Source organism: Nymphaea colorata, chromosome 13 (assembly GCF_008831285.2).
Source record: "Nymphaea colorata isolate Beijing-Zhang1983 chromosome 13, ASM883128v2, whole genome shotgun sequence".
Lineage (NCBI taxonomy): Eukaryota > Viridiplantae > Streptophyta > Magnoliopsida > Nymphaeales > Nymphaeaceae > Nymphaea > Nymphaea colorata.
The window spans coordinates 9,027,263-9,040,510 of NC_045150.1; the positions used below are offsets into that span (position 1 = coordinate 9,027,263).

At 36.4% G+C, this 13,248-nt stretch overlaps 1 protein-coding gene across 25 annotated transcripts; it reads left to right on the forward strand.

Annotated features, from left to right (window-relative positions):
- On the forward strand, positions 1-9,528 carry LOC116266795 (protein FAR1-RELATED SEQUENCE 5-like). 25 transcript variants are annotated; one of them, XM_031648177.2, is made up of 8 exons: positions 1-248; positions 2,057-4,265; positions 4,351-4,425; positions 5,820-7,123; positions 7,212-7,300; positions 7,373-7,425; positions 8,453-8,548; positions 8,620-8,949. In XM_031648177.2, the coding sequence occupies exons 1-2, from the start codon at positions 173-175 to the stop codon at positions 4,234-4,236; spliced, it is 2,256 nt and encodes a 751-aa protein (XP_031504037.1). In that variant the 5' UTR covers positions 1-172; the 3' UTR covers positions 4,237-4,265; positions 4,351-4,425; positions 5,820-7,123; positions 7,212-7,300; positions 7,373-7,425; positions 8,453-8,548; positions 8,620-8,949. The 25 variants fall into 25 exon arrangements, with proteins under 25 accessions (XP_031504037.1, XP_049937152.1, XP_049937153.1 ...); XM_050081195.1 differs by having other exon boundaries at positions 7,212-7,281; positions 8,190-8,548; XM_050081196.1 differs by having other exon boundaries at positions 7,212-7,281.
- Positions 9,529-13,248: the final 3,720 nt, after the last annotated feature.

The window sequence follows — 13,248 nt, forward strand, 5'->3', positions numbered from 1 at the left end:
TCCAGAAAAAGAGACGAGGGAGGGAAAAAAGGCGCTTTTTTGTTTTGTCTCCTGTGTAATTCGATTTTTCTTTTGCATCTCTCTGCACGTTGTTTAGATCGAGGGGGAGGAAGAAGAGGGAGACGGAGGGGGAGGAAGAAGAGGGAGACGGAGGAGGAGGAAGAGGGAAAGAATGTCGTCGTCGAAGGATCAAGAGAGCGATGTCTCCATCGCTAAGCTCGCCGAGCAGGCCGAGCGTTCTGATGATGGTACCTATTTCCTTCCCCTCTTTTCTTCGGTTACGTTGGCAGATGGTGTCTAGGGTTTCTATTTCTGCTACCATTCCCTGGTTGGATTTTTGCCCTACTGTATTCTTTTCCTCTCGCCATTTAACCGATAGGTGGACTCTCTCTCTCTCTCTCTCTCTCTCTCTCTTTCTCTCTCTGTGTGTGTGTGCGGTGATTTCCTTCGTTTTGTTTGTCTTAACAGATAAAGTTATATTTCATCTTTGTCCGACTGTGATGGAAAGGTTAGTCGAGAGAAATGGACCGCTCAGGCGTGATTGCTCGGGGGCTTAAAAGATTTTAAAGTTTAGTCATTTAGTTTGTTGCTTTCCAAATTTATGAGTTGTTAAGTTCAGTGGGGTTTCAGAGGTGGTGAAATTTGCGTGTATGATTAATGTTTCCCGCTAAAGGGAGGGTTGATGGTGATGGAGGTTTCTTATAGATTGTTCCGTCATTTATTTCATCTAGTAAGGCAGTTGATGTCATTATTTCTCTTTCAAGGTTAAATTGGCGGTGACAGGGATTTTCAGTCAATCTATTATATGTTTCTCGGTTATTTGGACATCAAGGAAAGTATGTAGTTCTTTAAGCTATGTATATTCCTAGTAGAACTAGTAATTTTGAGATAAAAATAACAATACTAGACATTTACGTGGGCAGATGAAAGTTCACAGAGGGTGGGAGATTTCTTTCACTAGGTTGTGATATAGCATAAGTTAGGGTAGAGCTGCATGGAATTCCAAAGTGGCAAGATAGAAACCGAGCAGGACGAAGTCTCTCTCTCACTTTTTATAAGTCGCACAGGTACTTTTGCAAAGCAAGTGGCCTTTGTCTAGGTCTTCAATCTAAAGCTTTAGTTATTAACAAAGGTGCCACGAGCAAGGAAAGAAAATTGAAGCATAAAAATAGAAATATGCTTGTTTTGTTACACATACAAATATATATAATATACTTTGAAGGGTAATAATAAGAAAGTTCGTCATAGTTACTAAATTAGATGACTCAGCTAACTAGTGAGTCAAGACATTGGCTTGGTCGTGTTTGGCCATTGCTGAGTCAGCGCGAACCACATTTTTCGCTCAATCTCAACATCCATCTTTAAGCGAGAATTCTTAAGACCCCCTTGGACGACAAATTATAGGACTTAGCTTGTAAACTTATTTGTTGAAACCTAAAAGTTTGTTATGTGAGAGTAATCATTATTAGTATATAAAATGACAATGTCAATTAAGCAAGTTTGTCAAATAGGTAAAATGTGTAAATGTATGGATTTTGTGTAGGTATTGTGATCTATCTGATGTTACAAATGCCATACATAAACATGTTTTCAAATGAAATAATCATTATTACTTTGGTTTGAAAAGTTAACTATAGATGTGGCATCTTATCATCAAACAAGTTGATGAGATGACTCACAGTCAATAAAAATTATTTTCATATTTACCTAGTTTGCATATTTCAAAATTTCATGTATTTAATGTTCTTCTATAACTAGGATTGCACATAGATATATGTTAAATCACTTGATGTTGTTAAATCATTATAGCTTATTGTCTATATGTGTGGTGAGTTGTTGCTCTTCTAATTTTATATGGATGGTAGGTCTTAGCAACATTATTGATTGTTGGTTCTTAGTTTCCACATGCATAGCTCATAGATCATTGTGAATGTTTTTACTAGCTAACATAAATATTAGCCTTTAAGTACTTTATTGCATGGAAAATTGCTTAAATTGCCTTATTGGGTATATAAAATACTGTTGCTTCATCTAATTGATATTCTTCTTATTACAGTGGTACCTTTATCATCTAGTAGCAGTGGACAATCTAAATCTCAGTCGGTTGAAAGTTTTGGTAATAAAGAGAACGTCTTCATGAATGATGCACCTAAAAGCATTTTTGCATGTAAAAATTTTTTGGTCAATGATATGAATGATGCGCCTGAAAGTAGCGTTGTTGCTAGTGACAAGAAAGATGAACATGATACTATTTTTACTAGTTCTGAAAACAATATAGATGCAGACACTGGAAATACTGTTGATTCTCATATTCCGACAGAGGGAATGCAGTTCGATAATGAAGATGATGCATATAATTTTTACAATGATTATGCTTTGGGACATGGATTCAGTGTTAGAAGGTCTTCTTGGGATAAAAATGCACAGGGTATTACTGTGAGAAAGACATTTGTTTGTTCTAAAGAAGGTTGGAAGAATTCAAGTGGAAATCCAACAACACGTAAGCCAGATACAAGATGTGGTTGTCCAGCAAGAATGGTGTTAAGAAGACTTCCAAATGGAAAATATTTTGTGCGTACCTTCATATGTGATCATAACCACCCTTTAGCATCTCCATCTACATCTCATTTGTTAAGGTCACATCGTAAAGTGACATCTTCCCGTTCTGCAACAAGTAAATTAGCTAATAATGCTAACATTGCACCAAAGAAGACGTATCAGCACCTTGTGAAGGTAAATGATGATCATGAGAATGTGTCATTCACACCCATGGATTGTAGAAACCACTTGAGGATAAAAAGAACAAAGACAATGAAGAATAGTGAAATATGTGCTTTGTTTGATTACTTGCAAAAGAAATCAAGCAGCGACCCTGGTTTTTATAATACAATGCAATTAGATGAAGATGGATATGTCACAAATGTGTTCTGGGCAGACTCGAAATCAAGAGTGGATTATGAATGTTTCAATGATGTGCTTGTTTTCGACACAACATTGAAGATTAATACTGATCACTGGCCATTTGTGCAGTTTGTAGGAGTGAATCATCACTCACAAAGTTGCGTTTTTGGTGGTGCATTTTTGTCCGATGAGTCCATTGACTCATTTGAGTGGTTGTTTAGAGTGTTTACAGAAGCAATGAATGGAAAACACCCTCAAGTTGTACTAACAGATATTGATAACGCAATTGCAGTTGCAGTGTCTCATGTATGGCCAAATGCACATCATCGCCTCTGTTTGTGGCATATTTTCCAAAATGCAGAGAAGTGCATAGGTCACATACTTAATCAAAAGACAGGCTTCAAGGAGAGTTTTACAAGGTGCATATTTCAGTGTGAAGATGATGACACTTTTCGATTTGCATGGGAACAAATGATTCTTGTGTACAATCTTGAAAAAAATTTATGGTTGCAAAGGTTATATAAAGATAAAGGAAAGTGGGCATTGGCATATGGAAGACAATATTTTTGTGCAGGTATGATAAGCACACAAAGAGTTGAAAGTATGCATGCTACATTGAAAAAATGTTTGTATTCTTGCTTAACAATCTTTTGTTTTATGGAACAATATGAAGCATTTGTAAATGGTCTTAGACAAAGTGAACTCGAAGAAGACATAAAAGGCTTTCATACACGCCCAATAACTTTGGGCATGAAAATATTGATGCAACCTGCAGATCTATATACCCCAACCGCATTTGAATGGCTTAAGAAGGAAGTCATTGAAGCTTTGAATTGCAGCTTAGAAGTAGATACACCAGAAGCAAATATGCAAAGGTACCATGTGGTTTGGGAGGGAGAAGAGTTCCCTAAAAGGCATGAAGCATATGTTACGTATAATGTTGGCAACAAAGCAGTTGAATGTACATGCAAAAAATATGAATTTAAAGGTATTTTATGTCGTCATGCATTAAAGGCACTTGATCGAGAGAACATTAAAGAAATACCCGAGTCATATATTATGCGAAGATGGACAAAGAATGCAAAGATAAGAATGTTGAATACAAGCTGTTTAAGTGGTTCAAGTGTGGATGATAAATGCTACGTGGCCTCCCGTTACCAACTTATGTGCAGGTCACTTTTGCATGTTGCAGATTTGGCATCAAAAAATGAAGAAGCCTATGAATACATGAGTAAATTAACAAACGATGCATTAAAAAAGGTGTATTTACTTCATCACCAGTCCATTGCAGCTCATGGAAACCAGTATGAAAAAACTAAAAGTGAAGGGCCATAGTGAAAGTCCTACGACCTTATGAATACATGGTATGTAATGCACCAACTACTTTTGTACATTGCTTGTTTCTTCACTTGTGCAGTTTTTTAATATGCAGGTATATTTGTTATGTAGAATGGGGTTGAAAGGTACATATGATCCAACTTTTTACATCAGCTGCATGATGGCGGCAGTTGTGTTGATCTCCTGGTATGTCATTAAAGTTTGGCAACAAGGTGTAGTTGTAGACATGGACTCATGATTATTCTGTTTCAGCAAATTGTTTTTGTTGCGCTGATTCTTTGTTTTAACATCCTAACTGTAACAGTTTTATTGTAACACTTGTAACATTTTTATACAGTTAACAGATGATAAAATTGTGGCATTTATAAAATCTTTGATATAATGTAAATCACACACACGCACACACACACACACACACACATATATATATGTATATTTGTTGGCAATTTACATACTACTAAAACAGTACACAGCGATTTAGAGTAGATGATATTATAGTACTATAGTATCATATGGCCATTCCAGCCAATTTAGTTTACATTGTGTGGGATTTGTATAATTATTTCGTTGAATCATATAATATCACAATTTACTTCTATGTTCTAAATCATATATGGTGATTTACGTTACATAGTACTACATTGCTTTCATGGAATAATGGTGAGCATCTTGAACCACAATTTACGTTAACATTATCATGTATAACAATCTACTCTAGCACTATCTTGTATGGACAGTAGCTACTCTGCGTTCACTTGGTGGGTTGTTGTCAAGATATGCGCAATTTCTGTAATCTGTATTCTATTCACAAGATTATGATCTTACCAATGCCAGTTAAGTTGATTACCTTGGCAGTCCCACATTTTGCATTTTGCGTTATGTTTATGGTGATGTACATTAATTTTTTGGCAATTTACAAACTGTTATAGTTGGCCATTGACAACATTGCAGTTTGGAATACACAATATTATATTGTATAGTATTGTTTGCTGATTTTTAGTGTGATTTACATTTCGCTTCATGGTGATTCACGTAGCTATTTCATTGAATCATATAATTATATCATTGAATCATAATATATGGCGATTTGCACCTAAACCATATGGCAATTTACATTACTTTAGTACTGCGTTGCATCTTAGGACAAGACTTTCACAGAATAACACCGATCTTACTCTAGCATGATCTTGTTTGCTAGATATGCAATTTTTTGTACAAAAGTTTATTTTCTCAAGGTTATGATCTCAACAATGCCAGCAGAAGAAGCAAAGAAAAATTGTTTTCCTCCCAAAGACCAAGTAAACTAAGATAAGAGATAGTTAAATTTATTACCTTGGCAACCTCACATTTAGCAGTCAGAGGAAAAAGTCAGGTGGGTTTATCTAGGAGAGATGCAAGGATTAACTAATATTCCTGTTATCTTCCTCTTTGATCATTCTTTTCTTTAACTGGTCTACATTTTTTTTTTGTGATACCTTTCTAGTTTAATGTTCAACTTTGCTTGTTGTGTCTCTTTATGTTCATACTGGTATATAGTTGTATATCATGTTGTTGATTGTATAAAAGATTTGTTCATGTAGGTTGTGTAAAGTTCTCATCATCATGGTCATGGAGCAATATATCTCCATCTGAAGTGCTTATCCATAAAATGTGAGAAGGCTTAAGCAAAGGGTGCTCCATTGTGGTAAGCCACATGATATTGGTTGGTACTTGATATTATCCTGGATAAGTATTTGATGCATTAATGATATGCAAAAAATATATGCTGTTTGTGCCTCTAAAGTTGTTGAATGCACCATGTGGTTCAGCATGGATTTTTAGATATATTTTCCGTTTGACTAGGCCACGTTTCAGTCGTTCTCTTTATTGTTGCATGTGTCCACCATTTCTTGAATCCTTGTTTTTGCACTAACTGTATTTTCCAGCAACACCACATCAATTACAAAGGATGTAGTTGTAAATCCATTGGATTTTCAATACCTTGAAAGAAATTCCTTCATAAAATATAAGATTGCAATGTACTTTTGGTAAAGAAACACCTTGTCAAGTCTGTTTGCTTCATGGATCCCACATCTCCATTTGCAATCCTATGCATGTTTGAGAAATAGCAGTACCATTTGCAAATTGATGAACGTTCACTCTCCCTTTGTGTCTGTATATTGGATTTCGATGACTAAAAAGCTTAATCATGCTCTATTCCATTGGTCATGTTCATGACCTTATTCTGGTATTTGATGGCAGTACTGTTTATGTAGGGTGAGTTCTCATGTTAAGGTTCAACTGCTTTTATTTCTTCAGACTTGATAAACACAAGCTAGAATTTTTCCAGCAGTGCTTTTATTTGTACATTTACTTTTATGCATGTTGACTTGTATAATTAAGATTTCATTAAGTTGCACGTGGATCCTTCTCCAAAATTTGTCCCAAAAAAGCAATATGTTTTCAAATTGGCAGCTGAATTTTTATGTTTTCCATCAGGCAAATGGCAATCAAAATTTACCAATGTTCATGCATCTGCTCATGTGCATGGCCGTAGTGCCATGTAAACTTGATGTGAGATGGTTGCAGGAGATGGACACCTCAATTTTATGAACAATGGCATGTGGCAATACATGTGGAAGTATTGTAATGTCTATGATGAATTGATGCATAAATCTTTCTGTTTTGTTTGCAATTGCAAATATGCTGATATTTTTTATTATGCATCAGTTGTCAGCTTTTAATGCTTTTGGGGGTTCCTCTGTTGAAAAAGATTGCGCAGGCTATAGCTACTATTCTGGTTCGTCGAACATATTGGCATTTGGCAACTGTTCCTTACTGATGGCAGGGCTTCTAAACCACCCTTCTTGTGAATGGCTTTTGGTTGTCAAGATGTAAAGTTCATGTAGGTTAAAACGTATCTTCTATGTATATTGATAACTCAGTTAGCTGGCACTGAATTTATTTGATATTTTCTCATGTGTTTATATTAGCTTTGACGCAGATCTGTCCTTCCAGCGTTTAAATGCTTGATCATCCTATATGCAAATCTGCTGTATGACTGTACCCTCTGTGTATCATAGTAAGAAATTCATCTGTCTCTTCATAAAGTTCTATATCTTTTTTTGCAAGTGTTTTATTTAACATCCTCTAGATATTGTCGGTCAGCGCACATCCTCCATCAGGAGGGCGATGGATCTTGCCAAGGTAAGATCTTTTTTGAAATTTTTTATGTGCTTCATCAGGGTTAAAATGTTAAACCCTGTCAAAAAAAATAATTTTCCGTGCTTGAATATACTGCACCTATTTTTCAAATATACATGGACAGTCCTTTTATTGTGCCAGTAATCTTGGGAATCGGAATCCCATGAAAGTCTATGAGAGTTCCCTTTGATCTTCTATTGGTCAATTTGTTCAAGGGATTGCAGTCCATTGTTCTTGTTGATATCTATTGGAAAATTACTATGAATTAAGCATGTCAAGTGTCAGCAGGTTCAACGTCCTGTACCCTGGGGGACTTGGTCCTTTATTCAATTCTCAGATTATGGTATCAGACAGGAATACTTTCTGCCTGGATGTACTGTTCGTAAAACCATCTGCTTATAAAGACTACATAAACCATACCTGTTCCAAATTGTAAATTTATGCTTTTCATTTTCAAAATTGCAGATCTGAGTTAGGTTCAAGGGCATTTCATATGACCATCTGGGTCTGGCTAGAATTCCTTGTCAGACCTCCTAAATTATCAAACCAGAAGTCTTTCATGTTCAGTGCTAGTTGAATTTGCAAGAGTGGGTCACTGGCATACTGCCAAAAGTTATAATTTGCTTAGTCAAGGTCTCATTGTTAACCTGCAGACACACACTCTCTCTTTCTGTGGATACTGGATATATATATATATATATGGTTTGCTTGTGCACCATATCTTGTTTTCTTGCTTCTGTGTTGATACAAGTGCTTCACCCTTGTAGGCAAGTCTGACAGTGATAGAGAATGTACATACAGAACCAAGTTGCTGTTTGGTATAGCAGCATGATTTTTATCTAATTTTTAGAGGATGAGTTGTTCTGGTCCTCTGGAAGCTTTCTTTTCTTGCATTTTCATGTTCAAGTTATTTCCTGGCATATGAGACATGGTTCCCTTCTAGGCCTTCACTTTATGAGAGCTGAAGTTGAATGATCTTTGAATGTTCTTCCTGTTGCCATTAAGTATCTGGTGTTATGAATGTGGACAGAGGAAAGGATACATGGATTGCAGATGATTGGATGGAGGGAAGTGGCTGTGAGCTTTCATTCAGCATTTTGGCCCATTTTTTGCTTACAACATTCCTGTAAGCTTCTCTTTCCCGCTCCGACTGCTTTTCTGTATTTGCATTCACTGACAAATGTCTGTATAAAACAGGTGAAGCAAGAAAGGCTGCATATTGCTGGTACAAGGGTGGTTGCTCCATGGACCACCTAAAACAGTAAGAATCTAGCATGCCTATTACATCAAACCTCTAGGTTTTGTATTCTATTATTTCCATTAGAAGCCTGGTAATTGAACATATGCTAAGTCAGTATATGTGACATTGAGAAAGAAGGAGCGTTAGCTTCTAATATTCCCAGGAAACATGACTAATCGAGTTACATCCATCCATATGAGAGACCATGGTGCAATCGTATATTAGGTCATAAAGGAGTGGAATAGAGTGTTTAACAATCAACATGATGCATAACAATTTGTTACTCATCTCTCTCTCTCTCTCTCTCTCTCTCTCTCTCTCTCTCTCTCATGCATACACAGTGACACACACACATGCATGCATGCATGCCCACAGTCACATGGTTGCCATTTTAATTGTTTATGAGGGAGATCAAGAAAAATGTCCCTTGTAGACTTTCTGTGCTGTGGCACTTAACCAGTTGAATCGCCTGAAGCCTCATCATTTTCTTCTCAGTAGCTCTCAAGGGCCTCGTGACAAATAAAGCTGCGAGCCTCCGTATCTTGGGAAGCGAGAGACGATTCTTTTGAGCTTTAGTTACACTGAAAAATGGAATCAAAGTGGTGTTGCCTTAGGAGTAAATTTGTCTCGCAGAGTCTTGGAAAGTATGGTGAAAAAGGAAGATGGAGGTTTAGATGGCGACTAGAAACTGAGTATTCCTAGAACTTGGTTGGTTAAGGGTTTGCCTTGTATAATTACGTGTAGTGTCTCGATTTTAGAAGTGATAGACGTTATTGGATAGCATTTGGAAACAGAAATGAGGTTTTCTGTTAGTTCACATTGGAAATATTTGATAATCAAAGGCCTGAATTTTGTTATTTCTGAAATTGTTTTTATGCTTCAATATGAACAGAATTTACTTCTTGATTTTGGTATGTTGGTCTGACAAAGTGATGGAACATGGATTTTTAATTTGTTGGATGACTAGTATTTACCTTATGATCTGTCTAGATGAGCGTTAAGGTAATGTCTTTTCTATTTTTTTGTGGATATTGAATACTTCGTTCCAGTGGAGTAAATTGGCAAGTGCAATAGTTAACAATGATGCAATACAACAAATAGGATGATGGTGTTTTATTTTCTTCTGGCGTCTTGAGCCGAAAACCTGACTTCTATCTGTTGCTGTTCAACGGTCAATGGTTCACATGCAATCGGACGCGCATATGCACTATATTGGATAGTATGGAAGTAAATTATAATGATTTTCCAAGGTAAAATTTTCAGGGTGGATTTCTTTGGCTTTGTCGCCATGTGTTTGGTTGCACGTAAGAAACTACAAACATTGGTTGCACGTAATAAACTACAAACATGGAAACCAAGTAGTACCAAATTAATCAGGTCTGCTTGTTTACTGATATGTCAAACTCCAGATGTTTACTACTGGTACATCTAAAACTCCTAGATACTATATTCCATTACAATTTTCTGCTGTTTGTAAAGTTCAGGGAAAAATACACAAGGCATTGGCACTAAAAAAATGTAAAAACCAGGAAATACAAGTGGGTTTTAAAGTTTAATTATTTGACCCACAAAAGATGGGGCTGAACGTATTCGTATTTGTCATATACTACTACCTGATTCAATGTTTTATCAGAATTGAAATATTATTGAGTATTTAACCCAAACTCGTATCTTTTTGCATCCCTACCAACAATGTGAAGTTGATAGAAATGATAAAAAATGCTCCCCCATAATGTCGATCAGTGTATACTCCATTGGTTAAAAATAATTATGAGGATATATACATACTTTAAGTTTATTCGTGACCATTGATGTGCCGTATGAAGCTGAGGCCGTGTTTATCATCAACTACGAGTATCTAGTTATGGTTAATATGGTCGGGGGTGCTGTCAAAATTTGTTTTTTTGGTGGTGGAATCTTTGGCCTGATCTATAGGTCGCATTTATCACCAGCTATGTTTATGAACAATTCAAGTATGGTTAATTTAGTTGATTTTCATTCGAATGTAAATTTGGGGGTGGAATCTCTGGCCTCCGCGTAGAGTGTTTGTGACAAATTGCCCTTCGATTTACCGGAAGCCAAGAAGGAATTAGTAGCATGTTATCAAACTGAATATTTGGGGATCAATCTTGGTTTATTTTACGTTACTTCATCTTAGGCCACCTTTAGGATACATACATAGATGCCCAAGTGGTTCCAAGCAGCCTATAAGCAAGGCTTGGTTCTTTATTGCCATGGTCTTAGGCTTGAATTATCTACAGTAAGTTTGGCCCAAAGGCCGCCTATCTCGGTGACGTGGTCGACAAGAGGAGAGACAATAGATTAACCACTATTTGGAGTTGGTAGGATAGGGTTTCTTAAAACCAACTAATCTCAGGTGGCGTTTGATTCCCTTTGGATCTGGATTTGAAATTCACGATAGCTGAAACTGTGGATTTCAGCATCCACCCCCATCGTAAATCCATGTTGTAGCATAAAAATCATGAATTTGAAATCCGATTGGGAGGTGCCGGGCCGCGGGTGCTGTCAGATTTCAAAACCATGGATCTGGGATCTGCGATAATCAAACGCGACCTCAAGTATTCTAGCATATGGAACCTGCTTATATTTTCATCGTCTTGATGCAAATGTCAGTTCAACTGAGCTGTATGAGTAATGAAAAGAGGGAGTAGCCATACTGAATATCTTTCACATAAGGGTGTATGATCCGAGTCTACGAATGGAACCACCAATTCTTGAAATCAAAGAAAACTCTGTTTTTAAGAGATGGGTAGGAAATGTTTCCACGTAGTAAAGCAAAGCTGGTGTATTCAGTTCTAAGAAGCTAAATTTGAAACGATCAGAAACTATGAAAAGCAAAGTATTAAGGAAGGAGAAAAAGAAAGTGCAGTCATCCACTTTTTCTATGTCTTAAGGCGGAGACTTAGTTGATCGATGAATGTCTCACCAATAGAACACACTGCTAACATCTTTGTTTAGCTTTAACAAGAAATTATCATTATTCCGAGATGATCATAAGTATGGAGAAAGGCACTCGAGACGAAGTCGCTAAATCGATGAAGTTAGATTGATTATTGTGCACCCGTTTGCATGGCTTTGCTGGTGTGAAATTCCGAGGATGACCCCACTGTGCCGATCGTAGGGCAAAAGGATGAAAATAATGGAAGCGGAAATTTTGATGCAATGTTTGGATGACACAACAGAACAGGTTTTTGAAGGCAAAAATCTTTTTTTGTTTAAATGTTCGGATGATACCAAAACCAAGTTCTTTCACAAATCAAAAACTTAGTTTTCGAAAGGGATTGAATAACTGGTTCTCTTGAGTTATTTACCAAAAAAAAAAAAAGTTTTGAGTGTTTCACCGAAACATACAAACCAATTTTTAAACAAAAATACTAAAAACTGATTTTTCACGAAACCAAGTTGTTCAAAACTGCTTTTGCAGATAAGAGTGAGATAGGCCAAAAGAAAAATGAGAATATTTGGTAATTATTTAACAAACAATGCTCTTTTTAATCTTTTCACTTTTTTAGTTTTTTTTTTTCAATATAATTAGGGGTATTTTTGTCATTAATCATATTAACGCACCAAAAAAAATTAGTATAACCAACTTCTCTCTTTTCAGGAGGGTGCCCAAACACTTTTCAAAATGTACAACTCTTCTTAAAAAATGACAAAAATGCTCCGTATCATTTGTGACGCATATATTATGTTGCATAGGGCTGGTGGTACACGCGACCACTCTGCATGAAACCATAAAGATATATTTATTTTTGGGCCCGAACACGTGAGTGGCATTCGGGTCTTAAATATCCTCAGCTTTAAAAGGAGACCTCCTGTATTTGTAAGGGCAAAATTGGAAAAAAAATATTGCAAAATCATCAAAATACCCTTTAATTCTTACAAATAACTGAATTAACACTCACACATGACAGTGTAACAGTGTAAGGTAGAACAGGCCGCATTAGCGGAGCTACATGTAGCCTGGCGTGGATCTTTATTTCTATATTGTTGCATGCAAATATTTGAGTATTTATTGCATGTTCGGCCCAAACATGCAATGTGCACTCCAAACAGTATACCTTACCTTTTTGTGGGTGTTTGATAGGAGAAACATTTGTCCTCCGCATCCGCATGGAGGAGGAGGAGATGCTTTCTCTATTGAGTAAAGTTCCAACCATACTTGGTCTACATTTTTGTTTTCTTCTTTCATTTGTGGGACAGTCTTTATTAGTGTGGTCTGTAAAGTTGAGATAAGATACGCAATCAAGGTGCTTTAGACAAAGTGTCTGCGACATTCTCGGAACGTCCCAAAGAGGGGAGAAAATTGAACAGTTATAAACCCACATTTTAGAAATTGTACTCTAGAGGTTCTTCTCATCATCCAATACACTTCTTTTCTCTAAATATGTAAATTTTAATAACACTGCAATGAACATGAAAACACTAATTTTTATGAAAGATAATTACAGCGCCAACTTTTTTCAATTACCTATGGTAAAAATCATTGTGGTAGTGTTTGATAGTCTCCTATCTCTTATTCAAAATTGCATTAGAAGATGTGCGTTATCAATCTTCAGTTTTAA